At 43.1% G+C, this 21,923-nt stretch overlaps 1 protein-coding gene across 1 annotated transcript; it reads right to left on the reverse strand.

The window, feature by feature from the left end:
- Window positions 1-3,379: 3,379 nt before the first annotated feature.
- RRAGC (Ras related GTP binding C) lies at window positions 3,380-20,645 on the reverse strand. Its single transcript, XM_047793426.1, has 7 exons — window positions 20,288-20,645; window positions 17,945-18,148; window positions 16,781-16,980; window positions 13,833-13,947; window positions 12,683-12,825; window positions 9,765-9,913; window positions 3,380-4,901 (listed from the first exon to the last, which is right to left on the reverse strand). The coding sequence occupies exons 1-7, from the start codon at window positions 20,522-20,524 to the stop codon at window positions 4,750-4,752; spliced, it is 1,200 nt and encodes a 399-aa protein (XP_047649382.1). The 5' UTR covers window positions 20,525-20,645; the 3' UTR covers window positions 3,380-4,749.
- Between the last annotated feature and the right edge of the window lie 1,278 nt (window positions 20,646-21,923).

Consider the following 21,923-nt stretch of genomic DNA (forward strand, 5'->3'; position numbering starts at 1 on the left):
GAAAAAGTAAAAATCACAAACTGCTTCGCTTCCAAAACAATGCCTCAAATCAGCATCGAATATGAATGACTTCAGGGGAAGTAACTTCAATCTCTGGCTAAGTTACACATACACGAGGGTGATAGAGGCAGTTTAAACTTTCAGAACAGACAACTGCAGGGAGCCAGAAAGCTGGAATTTAAATAGTACAACACCGCCACCTAGAGGTCAAGCACTAAGGAATTGGACGCTGCAACTGCACTAGGTGAAAAGCCCAGATCAGAAAAGCATCACTGCCTTTGCATCAAAGTGCAATGAGAGACATTTAAATGAGCACAAGTTTTCCTCAGGATACAGAATATTGGAGAAATGCTACAGCACAGAAAATATGCTTCCCCCATCACTACCTTCAAGGACAGGTGCTGAGCACGTCACCAAGAATGGGAACAGAGAACAGCCCTTCCCACACACAATGTCAAGGTCCTGGGGAGGGAGAGTGGTTAGAGGGCTTTTGTAGAAGATATGACATTTAAGCTGACCTTGGGGGGATGAACAGAATTTCTACAAGCCAAGGGAAGGAGAATCCAAGCTGAAGGAACAGCATGAGCTATTAATCTCAAATGTGAACACGTACAAGCTTTACTCTTATTTCACCACCAGTTCACTACAGGTTGTTCACTACAAGTGTTTTAAGACACTTGGAAAAAGAAATAAAAATCATATTTCCAATCCCACTGAAAATGTTCCAGTGAAGTGTCCTTCAGTGTATTTTTATTATATTCTGCTCAAATAAGCATTTCTTAAAGAAAGGAGTCTAATAAACTTAGGAACGTGGGATATAAACCAAGGCAAACAGACTTCTCTATTGCAGGTCTTCTCAAAGAATTTAATGTTTGACTGTACATAGTAAACCTCCAAGTAGAGACTGCAGAATGCCGTTTCCAAAATTTAACTGTTAGAATTTGTTTTCTGCAAAACACCTCATGAGAAAACCATCCCTCCCTACTAAGGAAGCAAGATCAGCGGTTTAAGAATGCAGATTCTAGAATCAAACTGCATAGATTCCAATTCTAGCGCCACCACTGACAATTGCGCCTCTCCAGGGCTCAGCTTCCCCATTTGCAAATAGGAATAGCGGGCCTACCTCTCCCCGGTATCGTGAGGATTGAGTGAGGTAATAAACACAGAAACCACCGAAAATAATCAGTAGAAGTTGCTGTCCCTTCATATCCTTCCTGCATGCTCTTTATGTCCAGTCTTTCAGCCCCATAGGAACAGTTCAAGGAAGATGCTATTAACAGAAACACACTCCAGCTGCCACCTACATTGCCTTAGAAAACTGTGTTCAAGGAGTTCCCATCATAGCTCAGCGGTTAACAAATCCAACCAGGATCCATGAAGACGCAGGTTTGATCCCTGGCCTTGCTCAGTGGGCTAAGGATCTGACATTGCCGTGAGCTGTGTTGTAGGTCACATAAGCAGCTCGGATCTGGCATTGCTGTGGCTGTGGCATGGGCCGGTGGCTACAGGTCCGATTAGACCCCTAGGCTGGGAACCTCCATACACCTCAAGTACAGCCCTAAAAGGCAAAAAACAAACAAACAAACAAAAAAAACTGTGTTCAAGATCTCTGGGGGAAAGGAGGGGAGTGTTTAAATTGACTTTGCTTAGATGAAAAACAATAATGATATTCACTAACCTCTTTTGGATATAAGTGGGAGAGCTTTACAGCATCTGCAAAACAGGACACAGAGAAGCTTAACAAAGCCCACAAATAATACACATTAAGCTTGTGATCATCATAATTTTATCTTTAAAATTTTCTGTGTACATGGAGAAGGTAAATTAACAAATACTTTGAGCATTTTGTGTTGGGACATTACATACATGTCTGTGTATACGCATGGGCACATATGTGAACATGTGTACGTACGGATGTGTGTAAACAGGAGAGGCAAGGTATGGGAAACAGCTCACTTTGCTGCAAAAGATTTTAAGGGTTTTACTTTACCACCTCACCCAGCTCTGGGAGGTAGCCTGGTACAGATACACATCCATTCAGATGAAAAACATTTCAGGCAAACCCTTTACCGTTTTCTGATTTTTCTATTTCCTTTTCCTGAATTGTCCCTTCCTCATTAACTTTACTTCATTTCGCCTGTTCTCTTTAATCATTCCCTGAATTTATAATTTTCCGTAATAGTAGAAAAAAATATTTCTTGGTCACATATGGGTCAGGGTACACTCATCTTGAGGCATCATCTCCACTGGGCCAATGGGTGCCTGATGCTGGAGATGAAGGCAGGCAGCACTGGGCTGCCAGGCCTGGAGCACAGGCCCCCCCCTTCACTATCAACTAGATCTACGAATGGGCTGGCCACCTGGTATACCCAGAACAGCATGGTTTAGAGCCACTGCTCTGGCATAGCCATTAACAGCATCTCCTCCACTCTCAACAGTATCCTGGTTCAGGGTTTAAGAATCCCATCTATAACCCTAGACAAGGCTTTTTATTCCCCTGGACTTCAGTTTCCATAATTCGAAAAAGGATATGGGATTGCACGGTATTTTAAGAGGGTTTTTTTTTTTTTAATCTGTTTCTATGACTTTCATTTCAGTTTCAAAATTTAACTTCTAAATTAGTCTAGGAGTTCCCATCATGGTGCAGTGGTTAACGAATCCAACTAGGAACCATGAGGTTGCAGGTTTGATCCCTGGCCTTGCTCAGTGGGTTAAGGATCTGGCGTTACTGTGAGCTGTGGTTGCAGACGCGGCTCGGAGCCCTCGTTGCTATGGCTCTGGTGTAGGCTGGCAGCTACAGCTCCGATTAGACTCCTAGCCTGGGAACTCCATATGCCGTGGGAGTGGCCCTAGAAAAGGCAAAAAATAAAATGAAATAAAATTAGTCCAATAGCAAAATTAAAAATCTTTCAACCTCTACCTCCCTCCTTTCTATAGACTAATGTATACTTTACTCCAACCAGTTGAGACCAACCTAAATAAGGCAGAACTGACCTTATTTAAGGGTTAGTAATGAGTATCTCAGAAATCAGAAGAAATGAAAAACAAGCTGGGATTGGTACATATTCTGTATAATGGTACTTGACTCATCTCCTCACCTGCTTCCTGGCTTGGATGCACCTGACCCAAGATATTCCCCACCATAGTGAGATCTGTTGGTAGGAAACACCACAGCCAAAACACCCATTTTTACCCAGGCCTAGACCTTCTACCCTAGACAGAAACGTGCCAGGAGAGATGCCTGCACACAGGGCATGAAATTCCTGCAACAGGTCCTAAAACATAAGGCATTTGGAAATGGATAATGACAGTGGGACAAGATAACGTTTCATCACCCCAACCTCCTGTAATTTAGGTTAAAAAAAAAAAAAAAAACTGATTCTGGAGTAAATACATTTATTGATACCCATTTCATATAGTTCAATGAAATAATCTATAAATATAAAAGCACTTCTCTTTTGGATATCACCATGGTCCATGTAAATACTCAACAGTCAGAATCGTCTGCAGGAAGCACTCCAAGTCACACAGTTAGGTTTACAGACCTGAATATACATATTTCATTAAACAGTGGCACTTATGTACTCAAGTGGTCCAGTGGCTTTGGAAGATAGGACTACTGGGCATGTGAAGTAAAAATAACATGGAAGTTTAAACCGATGGGGAGGGTATCAACTTTCAACAAAAAGAAACAATTATGAATTAATATCCTAGGTGAAGAAAGTACCACAGCTGACACTTGGCATCTGAATACTGGAGATGAAGAAGGTTTTAACGACACAAGTCACGGCGCCACATCCAGCGGACAGTCCGCCAGTGCCTTAGGGTCACTCACGGTCAACAGGACAGCAATTCTGAAAGGATCTCGATAGCTCAGAATAAAAAAGTATGTGGCAACTGGTAACAAGTTTTAAAGAAAAGTGAGCTAAGTATTTCAATGACATGAGTTTCTCTCCTAGGAGGAGACTGTGGGGAAAACAATTTTTTTTAATTTCCTTTGTTACAGTGATCAGAATCATTTATCTAATAAATGAGAAAGAACCCAGGTATGTGGTACCCAAAACACAGGTGCAAAAATTTCTTGTTTCAAAAGTTTGTTCCCGATACTTCCAAGGGAACCTAATGCAGCAGCCACTGTTGAGCCTTGCTCTCGACTTGATGCAGCGTAAAATTTTCTCATTTCTGCAGAAACATACAGGACTGTCCTTTGCTGCAGTCAGACCACGTGTCCTCTGAATTAGCGAGCAAATGCACTTCGAAGGTCTGAGGTGTGCAAGGTCCAAAACTGAACTCTGGGAGGCAGGGTTAGAACTTAAGCAAGGCAGAATTTTGAGCGACTATTCAAATGAAAATCTAAGCAAAACATAGAAAACTTCAGTTCTATTATTTTCAACTGGTAACATTCCCTGGTAAGGACAGGTAAGCGGTGTTATCTCCAGGTCCAAAACATCCCAAACTACTTAAAGTAGGCCACCAAAGAGGAGAAAAACACACTTCAGTTCTGTGGTGTCTAGAATTCTTTTTTGCCTTTTCTTTTTTTAAAAAAAAAAAAAAAGAGAGAGAGAGTATCTTCAGTTGCACACCACTGGTTGAAGGAGTTTTCATCCGAATGAGAAACTCTACCCCTTGTCTCTAGTGGGACAGGCACCAGATTCCCACAAGCGGCAACTTCCATGTCCTGTAGCACATGGCCTCTGACCCTGGAGTGAAGAATAAGCCAGCATGGAGCCCTGACCGCTGGCATTCAGGCTAGATGGCATTTCGCGGTGTGCCGTTGTGCGTCAACGCTTTCAGGCTGGGGGCACTGCTCTGGTGACCACAGCTCCTGTGAGAAGTCACACCGACCTCAAAAACCTCATGAATAGCTTTACGGAAACAGTGGAAGTTGTAGTCTATTAAACCTGCACAGGAGAGAAAAAGACTGTCAATCTTGAAACTACCTACTAGTGGACATTTGGTGACAGAAAAAAATAATTGATATGTATTAAAAAACATATATCCAACTGAGGAATTCTTTATGCTGGAAACATGAAAAGCATATACCCAATTTTTTTTTTTGTCTTTTTTGCTATTTCTTGGGCCACTCCCGCGGCATATGGAGGTTCCCAGGCTAGGGATCGAATCGGAGCTGTAAGCCACCAGCCTACGCCAGAGCCACAGCAACGGGGGATCCGAGCCGCGTCTGCAACCTACACCACAGCTCATGGCAACGCCGGATCGTTAACCCACTGAGCAAGGGCAGGGACCGAACTCGCAACCTCATGGTTCCTAGTCGGATTCGTTAACCACTGCGCCATGACGGGAACTCCTATACCCAAGTTTTAACACCGGTTACCTCTGGGGCCTGGGAGTGAAGAGGGTAAATAAAAAAGCAATTGGGAAGACAAATTTGCTAAGAAAATTTACAATGAAACCTAAGGAGAAAGCAAAATACTTTTTGATTTCGCAAGCTTCTCCCTTTTACACATCTCCAGGGCAGCCAACGAAAAGCTGAAGGAAACAGCTAGAACAATAGTCTGGCAAACTGCTCAGCAGAGCCCTGGGCTTGGGAGGGGTCAGGGAGGCCCATCAGGCAGGGCCTCAGGAAGCCTGCTCCCCACTTCAGGCAGGGCAACTCCTTCTTCATCTGTTTTAGGAACTGACTCCCAAAGAAGATTCTGGTCAAACAAAGGGTTCCTTGCAGGTACGTAGTGACACACGACCAATTCTGGACCCGGAGATACATGCAAGTGTATGCAACTTCCGTAAGGAAGGGGATCTATTCTTTTCTCCACCCCATTCCTCCTTAATGGCCAGAACATGGCTAAGATGACTGGAGCTCCAGGAGCCATTCCAGACCATAAGGTGAACTCGAGAATAACAGCCAGTGCTGAGAACGGCAGAGCAGAAAAGAAACGCACCTACATCCTCAACGACATTGGGACATAAAGACATTAACACAAGAAACAAATTACAATAACCTGAGGTTAAATCTACTACAGACGTGAAAGAAAGCCAGAGGTGGAAGAGCCAAGTGCAGCGTGAAAACAGCAAGGAAAGCGTCAGGGGTGAGGCAGGACTTTGAGGATACAGGCAAGATTTAATCAGGCAGGAAAGAGGACCAAAGTCACAAAACAGCAGGGAGCTGGCAAGGAGAACACAGCACACAGGTGGAAGACAGGAAAGAAACTGGTCTGACTGCAGATAGGAGAAGAGAATTATTGGGATTACGTACTGGGAATAGAGTCTGAATAAGCAAGTTAGAGTCAAGTTAAGGAGGTCCTTCAGATTCAGGGAAAAATTAAAGTGTTGATAAATTCAACCACACTGACTTTTATGCAAATGGTAAAATTAAATTGTCAATCAGAAAAACTTGAGGAGTTCCCGTCGTGGCTCAGTGGTTAACGAACCCGACTAGGATCCACAAGGACATGGGTTCAATCCTTGGCCTCGCTCAGTAGGTTACAGATCTGGCGTTGCCATGAGCCGTGGTGGAGGTCACAGATGCAGCTCAGATCCCGAATTGCTGTGGCGTAGGCCAGCAGCTACAGCTCCAATTCAACCCTTAGCCTGCAACTTCCAAGGGTGCAGCCCTAAACAGACAAAAGATAAAAAAAACAAAAACTTGAACACTGGCTGGACATGTGATATCATGAAATCACCATCAATGTTATGTTTTTTAATGGTCATAGTTATGCTTAAAAAAGAGCACTACTTCTAGAGATATCTGCTGAAATCTGTATAGACAAAATGATTTGATATCAGAAATCTGCTTCAAAATAACCCAGTAGGAAAAAAGGTATAGAGATGAAATAAGAATGGCTAGGATTCTGGTAACTGCTCAATCTGGGTGATAGGTAAAAAGGGGTTTGTTACATTATTTTCTCTAGTTTTTTATATGCTAGATAGTTTCTACAACAATAGAGTAGAAGATAACAATTCAGTTGTGTGGAAGTTCCCATTGTGGTAAGCAGTAAGGAACTCAACTAGTATCCATGAGGATGCAGGTTCGATCCCTGGCCTTGCTTAGTGGGTTAAGGATCTGGTGTTGCCATGACCTGTGGTGTAGGTCACAGACACAGCTTGGAGCCAACTGTAGCTGGTGGACAGCTGTAGCTCCAATTTGACCCCTAGCCTGGAAATTTCCATATGCTGCAGTTGTGGCCCTAAAGAGAAAAAAAAAAAACAATTCAGTTGTGGGGAAGATATACAGGACACACAAGACTGACCACATGCTGCTGACTGTTGAAGCAGGGAGATAGGTACATGGAGAGTCACTGTGCTGGTCTACTTTTGTATATATTCGGAAATTTCCACAACCAAAAGTTTGTAAAATTTTTAAAAATTAGAAATGGAGACAAAGAACTCCTAGGAAGTACGGAAAAGAGAGAGTACAAAAGAGATAAAAAATATGTGAACAAGCAAATCACCAGAGAAAACACCTAAACTGGCATAAAAGGTTCGTGCAATGAAAAAGACTTTTGCTCTAAACAGCAATTAAAGTAAAAATCAGAACCAAATGAGATACCATTTCATGCCTGCCACACTTATGACAACTAAAAGGTCTAACAGTATCAAACATTATGAAGGACGTGAAGTAATGAGAACAGCAGCAGTGCCAGGGATGAAAATGATAAAGCCACTTTGGAGAGCAATTCAATCATGCCTAATAAAGTGGAAGATGTATGTCTTCTCTAAATTCCACTCCTAAATGCTTACTCTAGAGAAAGACTCCGTATGTGCAAAGACAAGCTGGTACATGGGCATTTCTTGCAAAACTATTTGTAACTTAAAAATCATCTAAATGTCCAGCAAGAAGAAAATAAACTGTGGTATATGCAATCCACAGAATACTGTGGGGCAGTGAAAATGAATGAACCAGAGCTACATGCTATGGACATAGAACAATATCAAAAGCAACCTCCAGGGAAGAAGAACGAGTAAGCTGAAGACGATTTACAACCTGACATCATTTACACAAAGATACACAATACCTTATATTGTTTAAGGACAGATATGAAGTAAAAGACTAAACCATGCACAGGAAAAACAAAACACCGCATTCAACAGAGCGCAAGAGGGGATTTCAACTGAGAAACACACAGTGGACAAATGTGTATTTGTCATGTTTCAATTCTTAAGCTGAAAGATGAACACACACATTATTTCAACCCAAAGAACTGTGTATATCTGGAATACTTTGTTCCTATCAACATTAGTGAAATACTACTAATTCATATAATATTAATATTACAACCAGGCAAAAGAGCAGGGGCTGGTTGCGGTGAACACAAGAGGGCTACTGTAGGTCCTTGAGTAGTTAAAAACATGGTAAAAGTAACTTTCTGAACAGGAGACTGCCCTTAGAATAAAAGGTGACACATACTGAGCCCTCAATATATGCAATGAATGCAGTACCACAGGCCTGGAGGGAGGAGGACCTGGAGTCACTGACAGAGGAAATAGAAAGGAAACCCGAGAAACAAGAAAAAAACGGTAATATCTGGTTAGGCATTCCCATCGTGGCTCAGCAGGTTATGAACCCAACTAGTATCCATGAGGATGCAGGTTTGATCTCTGGCCTTGCTCAGTGGGCTAAAGATCCCAAGTTGCTGTGAGCTGTGGTGTACGTTGCAGACTCGGCTCAGATCCCGCATTGCTGTGGCTATGGCACAGGCCAACAGCTGCAGTTCCAATTCGATCCCTAGCCCGGGAATTTCCATATGTGTGAGTGCCCCTAAAACGCCAAAAAAAAAAAAAAAAAAGATTTGGTTAAAATTAAAAGAATGGGAAAAGGGCAACACAGAACCCCCACTTTGAAATCATCAACAAGAGCCTCTTGAGCAATTATACCACACAATTACCTGACTACCACATATCCCAGCTTGGACACTAGAAATACAGCATAACTAGTAACAGAAGTAGGGCAGCCAGGCGAGTCGTGAAAGTGGAAAATATTCATCGGTTTGTGACACCATGGACAAGAGAGCAATCAAACATTTAAGCGAAGATGTCTTACTAAGAGATCCCAGTGGGGAAACTGGTCCAAGTCAGAGCTGGAGGTGTGACTATTTCAATCAACTCCACAGAGGAGATTAAACAAAACCTGGTGAAGTGCACTGACCAGGACAGCAAGTGAAAAAGTGAGTGGGAGACCTGGCTCTGAAGGACACTCAGAATTGGGCAAAAGGAAAATGGAAACTATGGGACAGGTGGCCAGAGACACAAATACATAGAAGAACCCAGAGAGTTTCATTTCAGGGAAGCAAAGAGAGAGGAAAGCTTTAAGAAGGCGGGACTGACAGGGTCACACTTTGGAAGGCTGGAGAGGCCACAGAAGGCAGCAGGACAGCGACCTGGAAACCTCTCAAACAGTCTCAGCAGACTGGTTCAGGTGGAAACCAAACCACGGGCAGTTAGACAGGTATCAGAAGGGTCTGAAATGAGAGAGGATGGAATAAAAAACTTGATTTAAAGTAAAAGACCAAAGAAAGACGGAGAAAGTCTGGACTCTACATGGATGAAAAGGCGCCAACGTAGTTTGAGCTGGTAAAGCCTCTGCAGTATTATTTTCTCTTGTTTTCAAGAACCTAAGAAATTATGACAAAGACCTTATATAAAAAAACAGCTTTTTGGCCACACCTGCAGCATGCAGAAGTTCCCAGACCAGGGATCAAACCCACATCACAGCAGTGACCCAAGCCACAGCAGCGACAACACCAGACCCTTCACCCACCAAGCCACCAGGGAAATCCTAAAAACTTTTTTTTTTCAAATGCCATTACCTTTTCGTTCAAAACTTTCTTCCCTAAGAATGCAGACCAGTGCCAAAAATTTAGTCACCTCCTTTAAATAAAGAACAGTTGTATTATTCAGCTTGATGATGGCCATAGATTCTTTGTCATAAGCACTTCCACTTCCATCTTCCTTTAACCTGTTTTAAAACAAAGTACCGGTCGTTAGAGGTTTCCCAATTAGGCATTTTGTCACGTTTGCACAATGACAAATCTTTCCACCCAGTTTCCTGAACATCTTTTGAGAAAGAAGAATGCTGACTCAGCCACAGTGGAACAGAAATCGGGTTTAGGTACAGGTGTCCAAACTCTGCTGCAGTATTCCATGTGTTCACACCATCCTGTTTACTAGGATGCATGGAACACAGCAGGCTTCCAATCTTCCCTCATATTCAGCTGTGCTGACACCATCTCCCAATAAGAAACGACCCCAAATATGAAAACCACCATTAGTGAAAAAGGCATAAGTACACAAACTAAAACAAATACAGTCTACCAAAGAGCCTGTGAAAATCTCATGGCTGCAAAGTGAACCATACAGAGTCTGAAAACTATTTCATTTATTAGACTAGAATTGTCTGAATTACACAGAGTCCTCCTTTAAAAAATGTAAAACAAGAGTCAAGTAAGAAGCAAACTGAACTTCAATAAAGCACACCAAACTGCATATGTAGACTGCATTAAGAACAGTGAAGTGATGGCTATTTCTCCCTTTTGTACTTGAAATTCCTGGGCTAGGGATGGAATCAGAGCTGCAGCTGAGGCCTAGGCCCCAGCCACAGCAACACGGGATTGAGCCACATCTGTGTCCTATGCCACAGCCTGCAGCAGTCCAAAACCTTCATCCACCTGAGTGAGGCCAGGGATTGAACCCACATCCTCATAGACACTACGTCAGTTTCTTGACCCACTGAGCAACAACTCCTTAATATTGTACTTTATAATGTAAAATGTGGTTTCAATGTATCTTATACTGAAAATAAACTTTACAACTAAGTTTAATTTTTTAATTATAAAAACTGGTTTATACAATTTTGATTTGTTTTAAAGAAAAAGCAAATGTTCTGGGAGTTCCCACTGTGCTCAGTAGGTTAAGAATCCAGCACAGTGTCCTTGAGGATGCAGGTTCAATCCCTGGCCTCACTCAGTGGGTTAAGGATCCTGTATTGCCACAACCGCATGTAGGTTGCAGATGCAGCTCAGATTTGGTGTAGTCGTGGCTGCTGGCAGCTGCAACTCCAATTCAACCCCTAGCCTGGGAACTTCTGTATGCAGCAGGTGCAGCCTTAAAAAGAAAAGAAAAGAGAGGGGGGTGAAGGATGGAGGGAAGGAAGGAAAGAAGGGAGGGAGGGAAGAAGGAGCAAGCTTTTCTTGATGCTCTGACATTACCTTTGCTTTCTGAAACCTTTCTCCTTTATCTGTTGTTCCTCTCTGCTCCACCTAGTCAAAAGTCCTCTCATCTCTCTGTCCCTACCCTTCACCTTGGTTTTTCTGCCTAATTTGTCAGTGTTTCTCTCCAGCTGCCTCTGAGTAGGAAAATGCATTTGTTTTACCTGTTTGTTACCTGTCTGTTCCTCTCTTCCATGCCTATTTTTCACTCTTATGATTATGCATTCTGACACCCAACTAGTATCCATGAGGATGTGGGTTCGATCCTTGGGTTCGCTCAGTGGGTTAAGGCTCTGGTGTTGCCAAAAGCTGCGATGTAGGTCTCAGAGGTAGCTCGGATCCCAAGTGGTTGTGGCTGTGGGGTAGGCCAGCAGCTGCAGCTCTGATTCAGCCCCCAACCTGGGAACTTCCATATGCCACAGATGCAGCCCTAAAAAGCAAAAAGAAAAAAGAAAAAAAAAGTGCCTTGAGAGTGCTGGCATTAAAATATGAGATGAATCAGAGCTATGAGAGGCTGCAGAGGTTACTGGCTTTTGAAATACCAATAAGTTTTACAAAGTTTCCACCTGTCCTTTGGACTTTTCTACAAAATCACTTCTTTGCTAGCTTTTACAAATTTCTGTATAGAGTTTGGTGAATTTACATAAAAGAAGAGTTTATATTTCAGAGACTTATTTTGGAAATGTAGATGTATGGGTCAAATCTTTTATGATTTTTATTTTTTCCATTATAGATGATTTACAGAGCTGTCAAATTTCTACTTTATAGCAAAGTGACCTAATCATGTATACAATATTCTTTTTCTCACATTATCCTCCATCATGTTCCATCACAAGTGACTAGATATAGTTTCCTGTGCTATGCAGTAGCATCCAATCTAAGTTCATCTAACACCCAGGATTTTTTTTTCCCCCCTTTCTGGCCACCTTGCAGCTTATGGAGTTCCCAGGCCAGGGAGCAGATCCAAGCCACAGTCGAGACCTAAGCCACAACTGTGGCAACACCAGATGCTTAACTCACTATGCCGGGCTGGGGATCGAACCTGTATCCCAGCGCTCCCAAGACGCTGCTGATCCAGTTGTGCCACTGTGGGACCTCATGATATCCAGAATTCTGATTTCTTTGTTTCTGAGCTCTCCGAAAGGTTAAGGATCCTTCAATCCCATAAAGCCTAAGGTCAAATTAGGGACCAGTACATACTTTGTAATTGAGAATGTTTTAGATCTAAGTTGCAGTGGTGAGAAGACATAATACAAACTTCCCAAATAACAGCAGGCAAAACTTCCAGTGCTAAGTCTGGCACTAGTCACACTTTTTCAGCTGCTCTTATCCATCCAGTCTGAAGGAGGAGGACCCAGCAGCATACCTACAGAGAAACCATCTCCAAGTTGAAGTACTATGGTCAGAACAATTCTTCATACAGTACTTGACAGATGCCTCAGAAATGAATCCCCAGGACAAATCAAGCTGGTAAGTTTTCCACTTGTCTGAGATCTTGCAGAAATATAGGTACCACTTACCCATATATACAAGACACATCAATTACAACATCAATCATGTCACAGCAAAGTTCATAAGACTGCATATCCACAGGAGAACTGTCGGTTGCAATGTAGATTTTGCTGACAACATCGAAGAGAAAAGCTTTTTCAATACCTGAATTCTTGAAAAAACAAAATTAAGGAACTGTTCAGTTTTTTTTAAGAATCACAATTTGGAAACTTATCAAAGATCTTGAATCACTGATTAACATACTGATTATACAACTGAATACCAAAAAAGCAAATAGTACTTGGTTAGGGGACAGTTCTCTTAACTCAAGAATAAATGTGGAATTACTTCTCTGCTCTGATTTACTGACAAAACTGTACCAGTCGCACTTGTTTTTTCCTTCCTCCTATTTACTTAAAATGAATTAACTTTTAAGACACCACCGAAAACTACCCAAAAAATCCTCCGGGGGGGGGCGGAATCAAGCCATGCTACATTTTCAACAATCCTTTTTTTGTGGCAATAATCAATCTCCAGTTCGAATGACCTGCTACCACAAAGGCTTTATGTGGCAATTAGCAAACCATAAAAGAATGGTTTGACAACAACATCTAACATAAGCCAAAAGCCCAGAGAATTGGGGATCACTACACATTGAATCCTTCAAAGCAATGTTTGGAAAATAGACTGGCAGAATGCTAAATTTATTGTAGGACTATCCTTTTTTATTAAGCTGAATCCTCAAAATACGAAATGTGAAAAATGACACCGAGATTACAGTTAACAAGGAAGGGATCAATTTTTCAATGTGACTTCCAATAAGGCAGAGATTAAGCTGAGCCGAATTCCCAAAACCCTGTCTCTTCCAGTTTCTACTCTTCCTTCAGTAAACATGTATCATGAAGACATTGTCAATTAGGAAAACAGAAGGAAATTCTTCACCAGGTCATTTTAAGACAAAAAGGGGGGGGAAGGGACTACTAAGGAAAATGCAGAAAATAACTCAAGCAAGCCCTTTTTTAACTGTTTTTATTACTTTACATTTAAGTGTATCATTAGTCTTTAAGCTTGATTCAGACTAATTCAAGCCCTTTTTTTTTTTTTGGAGACTTTGATAATACGAATACAGCTCGGCAAAAACGGAATCAGTAACTACAGTGAAGTAAATAGCTCACTTACTGATATAAAGATATTTAATAGGTTTTCCAGGGTTGGCAGTTGTGGAATAAGTTTCTGCACCACCTTACTGAAGGCTTCAAATATTGAATGGTCATAGATACTAGTCAAATAAAAGCTGAAAAACACAATAGTTTGATTAATTTGAAAACTATCTTAAGTCCAGTGACAATTATCATTAACATATAAAAGCTTAAATTTCTTAACATTTGATTTCATCAAGTTCAAATGAAGCCTCTTTTCCTGTGCACCATCCGCAACATTCAAGATGACAAATGCAGTTTCCCCACCTGGCCTGTAGCTCTCCCTCCCTTTATTGCATTCAAACTGAGGGTAACTGAGGTGGTACCTAGGAACGCATTTTCAGGTGCAAAAACCTGAATATTCACCTAAGTCTTTACAATCTGATCCAAAAAGCTTGATTTCTTAAGCCCATCACTGACGAAACCCAAGAGAAAGCTCAGAGGAGATAGATAATATTTACTACATAAGAGTATTATTCAGGTTTCTACTAAAATGTTACCTCCTCAGAACATTCTTTCCTGATTCCCTCACCTAAAATACTACCCCTGTACCCAGTGCCTTCAGCCCCTTTCCCCTGGCTTGTTTTTTTTTCATAGCACTAAGAACTTAAAATGACGCTATACATTTTTTTTTTTTTTCTTTTTAGGGCCACAGCTGCAGCATACAGAAGTTCCCAGGCTAGGGGTCGCATTGGAGCTGCAGCTACGGGCCTAAGCAACAGACACAGCAATGTAGGATCCAAGCTACATCTGCAAGCTACACTACAGCTCATGGGCAACGCCTGAGCCACACCTGCGACCTACATCAAAAGCTCATGGCAACGCTGGATCCTTAACCCACTGAGCAAGGCCAGGGATCAAACCCACATCCTCATGGATACCAGTCAGGTTCCATAACCCACTGAGCCATAATGGGAACTCCCTACTATACATTTATCTGTAAGTGTTTTTGAGCTGTCACATTCTTCAGAATGTAAGCTCCATGAGGGCAGAAACTTTGGTGGCCTTGCTCACAGCTGCAGCCCCACTGCCCTAAAGAGTGCTCATAAACATCTGCTGAATAAACAAATGAAAAATTAAATTGGTGCTTAGAATTTTACGTAAATAACACATTAAGGAAGATGGGAGTTGAGACTCTACAGAGAATGGAACAGCTATCTGGAGGCCTGAAAAGGATATACAGCGAAGTAAATTTTGTAGATTTAACAAAACACATATTTAAACGAGAGAGGCCTTTAACAGTTTAAATAGCGTGGCTAATTCTACCTGCCTTGTCACTCAGGAAGTATACTCTTCATCCATAGTTGTATCCATGATGTAATTAAAACACGCATTACAAAGTCAGAGACATAGAACTGTTTATATCACACTTCATGGGTAATTTAAAGATACTTTCAAAGAGCACACCTAAAAACCCAACCTGGATGGGGCTCTAATCTAGATGTTAGAACAACAGGACAGGTGAGACCAAAAATGATCTCCCCTCAGACACTAAGGACAAAGGAATATTTTAGACGAGCAATGCAAGACGGTCCTGCAGGAAATGTGCAGCTTGGAGGTGGACGGGGACCAGGAAGAACCTCCAAGGCACAGGGCATTTTAGTAAGCTGAGTTTCTGGAAACTGAAAATCGACTCAAGCCTCATCCATAAGCCTGCTGGTAATTAATAAAAGCTTAATGCAAAACTAACATGGCCTGGAGCCCCATAAAGAACTGGGGGGAAGGGATGGTGTGTACCACTGAGGTGGGATGCCCCAGGAAGAGACACAGATGAGGTTTAGGGAGGATCAGAAGGGTTCCCATGGGCTCTGGGGAACAGCACAACCATGGCTTAAAATCCATTATTCATGGTGGGAAAAAACAAGACTGAGGAATTTTATGGGAAGGTACTCTCACTTCCTCTTACAAATATTGCTGAATTTTTTTAAAGCATGAATTACTTGTACATAGTTTAATACAGGCAAACAAGAGGTCAATGAGCTTTTCCATGTGGTTTCCTAAGAGAATAACAGAAAGCTCTTGAGCCAGGGGCCCTAGAGAATATTAGGGGTAGGGATGGGGCTTGGCTTGAGTCTATATAGGGAAGTCATTGTAACAGACCAGGGATAAGGAAATAGCTATGGTTTGCCTCTCCACTGCTTCCCCTTTAAGCTGTTTATATCATCAAAAGAACACTTTCTTAGGTACTTTTTATTACTCATTTCTACCTAAACCATAAAAGTAAATACAAAGGATGTAGGAGATATTCCTCACACACTTTTAGAATGCAAGTACACAAATCATCAAATCTCTCTAGCAGATATGGTTTAATAATAAATTTCTTAATGACATTTAATTATGAATCAGCAGTTCTTTAAACTTCATAGCAGCCCTAAGCAGATTTATAGGACACATTCTCCTAACCCAATTTTTAGAGATGCATAAAAGCAGACAATGTTTTCAAAAACATAAACCAGATACATTAGAATCCAGACTTAAAACTGTACCCTCTTTAAAAGGTTCTTCCTACTGAAAGAGATACTGTGAAAATTCAAGCTACAGAGTTCTCCAATCAACGAGACAGAGATTCCCTGAACTGAAGCAAGAAGGGAAAAAAAAAATGATGAAACCAAGAGAGGGGAGTCCCAAAGCAGATTTACACCATGAGGAAACAGCCTGACTCCAGTCTCTTGAGATGAATTTGTAAACGCACCAAGAGAAACACTTCACGTGACTTCAACCTCTGGGAAAATACAAAAAAGTGGAAAAATAACTTTTCAGTAACATCGGGCTCCCAAAACCGCTTGAATTCAACAAAGAAAAGATCAAAAACATCATAGATCTGGGGAGGGTATACGGGTAACAGAGAGCTACGTGTTTGTAATGACAGAGATGGGAATACATTTACACACTTTTCAGGGCTCTCATATCAAACACACAGGTTGTTACCTAAGGTGGAGTTTTTCTAGCCCAGCATCTGCAAGGTCATCATTGGCCCTTTGATGAATGTCCCTCTGTGTTTCTATTTTGTGATCATCAGACAGACCATCAACTTTGTGAATAAAAACCTCAAAATTCATGTCTGGGTTAACTTTGTAGGCTTTAGAAACAGTAATGTGAAGTCTTGTTAAAGCCTCCATGTAGTCATCCTGTAAGTCAGAACAAAATATTTTTTAAAAAGAAATCTTGCATTAAGAAAGCCTCAAACCACCTCTTTCCCCAACCACAGAAAATATATTATCCTAATTATTCAGAAATATTCAAACATCCAAACACATTAACTTATACCACTAAATCCTCAATCTCTCAAGATAAAAAAATTCAACTACCAAGTTAATACTTGTAATTTTTTAAACGGATAATATAAGGAAAGGAAATGGGGAATGGACATTTCTTCCCATTAGAATTTTTTTTAAGTAATCCCAGCTCTGCCATTTATTAGATGTGTGACTTTCAGCAGGTTGCTTAGACTCTGATCTGTTTACTCGAACATAAAATTGGAATTACAGTACCTACCTCACAGTATTGTGAAGAAGAAAGTAAATACACCATGTATGTGAAAGCACCCATTACAGAGCCTGTCACTCAGAAAGCATTTCTAACTAATGCTTAAGCTCAGAAAACGTTAAGATTCTTAAGGACAGAGACATGTCCCGTTTGTCTGAGTGCCTGCCAAAGGCTAGGCCCTCAACAAGTGCTCGTTAAACTCAACTCAATTTGGGCAATTAAAGAAACTATGCACTTTAACATTTATGGACTTGGTTCTCACATTCCTCCTTTTATCATGGGCACTGATGAGACCTCTTCAGTGACTGACATCAATGTGGTGAAGTTAAGAGAGTACAGCAATATCTACCACTAACAAAAATGGAAGGCTACCCATTCACTGGAACTCAGGGATGTAAGCCATATCCCTAATCATTTGATATTCCTTACTTAAACAATGGCACACCTGTTCCCTAAGCACCTGTGCAGGTACATCTCTCACACTGTTAGGGAACCTACTGGCAAAAAAATAAGCTGCAAGAAGCGCATGACAAAGACGAGAAACAACGTTCCTTTGTTCCTATATCTTCTGCCACCAGAGAAGTAAACATCATCATTTCTAACTACCTGTGCATCAATGACATATATCAATGCTCCTGTTCCCCTGAAGATCATCTCATAGTCAAAAGTTGGGTCAAAAAAGTCCATTTGCCCAGGAAAATCCCATATTTGGAAATTCACAAAGGAGCTATTAGAAATGTCATCTTTGTAAATCTTGTTGGTACTTTCCAAAAAGAGGGTCTCATTGGGCGACATTTTATGAAACACCACCTGTTAAAAGAAAGAAGACAATTTAACGGCTACCCAACTTTGTATTTAAAGTACAAAATTCCACCCTGAATTAACATAATTTAAAGAATTTCATCCTAAAGCAAAAATTTTAAAAGAGGTAAAAAGTGGAGGCCCCGCTGTGGCTCAGTGGGTTAAGAATCCAACTGCAGCAGCTTGGGTTACTGCTGAAACACAGGTTCAATCTCCAGCCCCAGCATAGTAGGTTAAGGATCTGGCATAGGCTGCAGCTGCAGCTCAGATTCAATCCCCAGCCCAGAAACTTCTGTATGCTACAGATGCGGCCATAAAAAATAGTAGTAAGATAAAAGGAGTAAAAAGTGAATGGTGTATCCACTAGTACTTATTATCCTTTAACTTGCAACAGAAGACACCAAAATATGAAACGAAATCACCAGGAAAGCTGAAACTTCTCTGCTATTTTCTCTGTATTTGATACTAGCAGAAGCAACGTCTCTCGTCTCAGTTCAATTTTTTTTCCTGTTAAACTGCATTAAGTCTGCATTAAATCTACTTTAAGATTACCAAAGTATGTAGCTAAAGTTGAAAAAGTTTTGTTCATTGAAAACTTTCAGGCTCTGAGGAATAATCAGAAATGAAACTGACGAGACTCCTGCCCTCAATGGATTTGCAGTCTTGTGGAAGAAAATAAAACTAGGGCAAATTATACCAAGTAAAAAGTGACATTACTGGGGGAGGAGGGGAGCCCTGGCTGTGGCGCAATGGTATCAGCATCTTGGGAGTGCTGAAACATGGGTTCAATCCCCAATCCCGCACAGTGGGTTAAAGACCCCCCAACACTGCCTCAACTGCAGCTCAGGTCAAGACCGTGGCTCAGCTCTGATCCCTAGACCAGGAGCTCCATATGTCCAGGGGCAACCGAAAATGAAAACAAAACAAAAACAAAAACAAAAACTGGAGGAGGAGGAATATATTTGGGAGGGGCTAAGTTTGGGAGTTGACAGGGAAAAGACAGCTCCCATGAGAAAAGAAATGGTAAAGGTAACTGTTAATTAAAATAATCACAGTCCATACAATTCTAACACAAAACTAATTTTCCCCTCACTGTTACTTTCTAGAAAAGAAAAACAGATAGTTACTCCCAAGGTTTAGGCAGTGAGCAACAAGTGAAAAGAATTAAAATCACTTTGCTAAAAACCTACCATAAAATGTACTCAGATTTCTCTATAAAGGTGACAAGATAAAACAGTAATTCAGTCAATTCGGAAGGCTATTTTTAAAAAACATCATGTCTACATAGTATCACGCAGAGACCTTTATTTTGGAGAGACCTTTGCAACAGAGTGGAAAGGGCAAAAGACCAGGGATCTAGCATTTTACTACCAGCTCACTTTGTGTGTAAGAGGAATAGCTGAGAGCTCAATCCTGCCCCTACATCCTCCTGACCAAAAAGTGCATAGCATCCGTTCCTGACAGACCCCAAGTGAAAGTTGGCATAGGTCTGCAGATGTTCTCCAGGTCTCAGAAAATTCCTGTAGCCACATACAAACGGGCAACATCACTAGTAATTATGCTCACCGGGCCACAGATACTAAAATAGGTGGGAAAAGTGCCCCCAACTCCCACTAACGTCACAGTAAAGTCTCCTTCGTACTAGTAACAAGAGCGGGCATTACAAGGGCTAGGGAGTTAGTCACAACTCTTTCTGACGCTGCTCCCTGGGGCTCACCTGGGAAGCCCTTGCAAACTGAGGTCACCTGAAGTGAGAGGAACACTCAACCAGGGCCAGGGAGGGAGTCCGGGAAGTTCTCCAAGTTAGAACCATGGAGCACGTCTCAGTTTCGTGAATGGAAGAGGGGCTGGGTCCCAGGAGGCGAGATCCCGGGCGGAGCCACGGGCACCTGCCTCGCTCTGGCCACTCGGGGAATACGGGACCCACTCGGCCTCGGCAGACCTGGGCGTGGACTCTGAGACTGGGGTCCCCGCTGCGGCCGCGCCCGGGCTCTGCTCCCAGAAGAGAAGAGAAAGCGCGCTGGGACAGCCCAGCCGGCCACCCCGGCCTACGCCCTCCTCGGGGCCTCCCCGCCCTGCGGCCACCCGCGCCCCCGGGGAGGGGAGGGGAGGGGGGAGGGGCGGAGGGGCCGCCGCGGCCCCACTCACCTTCTGGATGGAAGACTTGCCGCTGCGCCGGAGCCCCATGAGCAGAATCCTCGGCTTGGAGCTGTCAGCACCCCCCGGGCCACAGCCTCCACCGGCCCCCGCCCCAACCCCGCCACCCCCGGCTGCAGCCTCCTCTTCCTCCTCCTCCACGCCGTAGCCGAAGTCCTTTGGGAACGAGTCCGCCGCGCCGTAACTGCCGGCGAGGGGCGTCTCCTCTGCCCCGTACTGCAGGGACATGGTGCCGGAGCCGGAGCCGGAGCCGCCGCCGCCCGCGCCCTGACAGGCCAGGCCAGGCCAAGCCAGGCCGCCGCCTCCCCAGTCCGCTGCCGCCGCCGCCGCCCCCGGCAGCCGCCACAGCCGTGCGGCCCGCCCCCCGGAGCCCGGCTCTCATAGGCTCCGCGCCCGGGCCCAGCCTCTCATTGGCTACCCGAGCTGCCACTCGGGAGCAGCAGGGTAGGTGGTGCCCGTCACGTGCCCGGAATCACCTGACTCGGAGCTGTGGAGGGGGGAGGAGGAGTCACGAGGAGGGTGGCTCGGCCCGGGCCGAGCCCGCTGCCCTCCGCCCCAACGCGCACCTCGGTCCTGCCCAGCCTTGCTTCTCACCGTTCCCCTGCCTGCCTCGGGCTCCAGAGGCCATCGCAATAGCAGATGCTCTCTGGACACTTGGGAGAAAAAAATGATTGCCCTCCTCCTACTATTGTGCTCGCCCAACCAGTATTTATTGATGCCCGCGAAGTCCTGGGGCACAAAACTGGAACCGACTCGGACCCTGCCTGTCCTCAAGTTGCTCCAAGATTAATAGAGCCTGGGCCTCTGCGTAAGTACCTTCAGTACTAGGTATGAACTGGGAAGGTCAAAGGTACAGATAAAACAGCTCGGGGAGTTGGGTGGGTGAAAACGTCTCTTAGGAGCTGGCGTCTGAACTGGTCTAAAAGGGTGGATCTGGTTGGGGTATGCAAAAGTATAGAGGAGGAACCTGACAGAATGTGGGCACAGCCTCAACCAAGGCAGTCCAGAGTGAGATAGTTCGTTTTAGCAGGTACCCTGACCCTGATAGGAAAGCACACGCAAGCAAGCTAGAATGTTTTATCCTCTTTCTTCAGCAAATCACTGGCAATGAATACTGCTGCCACTTCAAGAACAGGACCTAATTCCCTCTGCTTCTCACTTAGTCAAAGTCTACTTCTTCATTAACTCTATCCTCCCACAGAACACCGCCCCTTCTATGACCTCGTTCAGATGGGAGACCAAAGGAAAGAATAATGAAAGCAAACCAGAGCAAATGCTTGTCACCAAATATGTTTGGGAAAGCTAGAGGGAGGAATTTTCAGTCAGACTTTAGAACTGGAAATTTGTCAAAAGAGGATCTTCCTCTTAAAGGGGGCGGGGGTGGTGATGCTGGTGTTCCAAGGAAACTAACTTCTTGATTATGAAAGGAAAGCATGTATGCAAATTTGGGACTTGGTTATGTCTGAATCTACAAGTTAAAGATGGGACACATCCGTAGAGGTCATCTTGTCCAACCTCTCACCTAGAGAATCCACTCCACAGCCTCTGACTGATGGATATTATGCAGCATACACTTCAGTAGTTCCAAGGGAAGAGAGCTCACTATCTCAATGGGCAGTCAGTCAAT

The sequence above is a fragment of the Phacochoerus africanus genome, chromosome 8, assembly GCF_016906955.1.
Source record: "Phacochoerus africanus isolate WHEZ1 chromosome 8, ROS_Pafr_v1, whole genome shotgun sequence".
NCBI classification, from domain to species: Eukaryota; Metazoa; Chordata; class Mammalia; order Artiodactyla; family Suidae; genus Phacochoerus; species Phacochoerus africanus.

What these genes read in the sequence shown, in the direction of transcription:
- RRAGC (XM_047793426.1), bottom strand. Translation starts at nt 20,524, where the DNA reads ATGTCCCTGCAGTACGGGGCAGAGGAGACGCCCCTCGCCGGCAGTTAC. An exon ending in GCAAGTCTTCCATCCAGAAG is followed by an intron (nt 18,149 to 20,287) that starts GTGAGTGGGGCC and finishes TTCTTTTAACAG; the next exon opens with GTGGTGTTTCATAAAATGTC. An exon ending in CTAGAAAAACTCCACCTTAG is followed by an intron (nt 13,948 to 16,780) that starts GTAACAACCTGT and finishes TGTGTTTTTCAG; the next exon opens with CTTTTATTTGACTAGTATCT.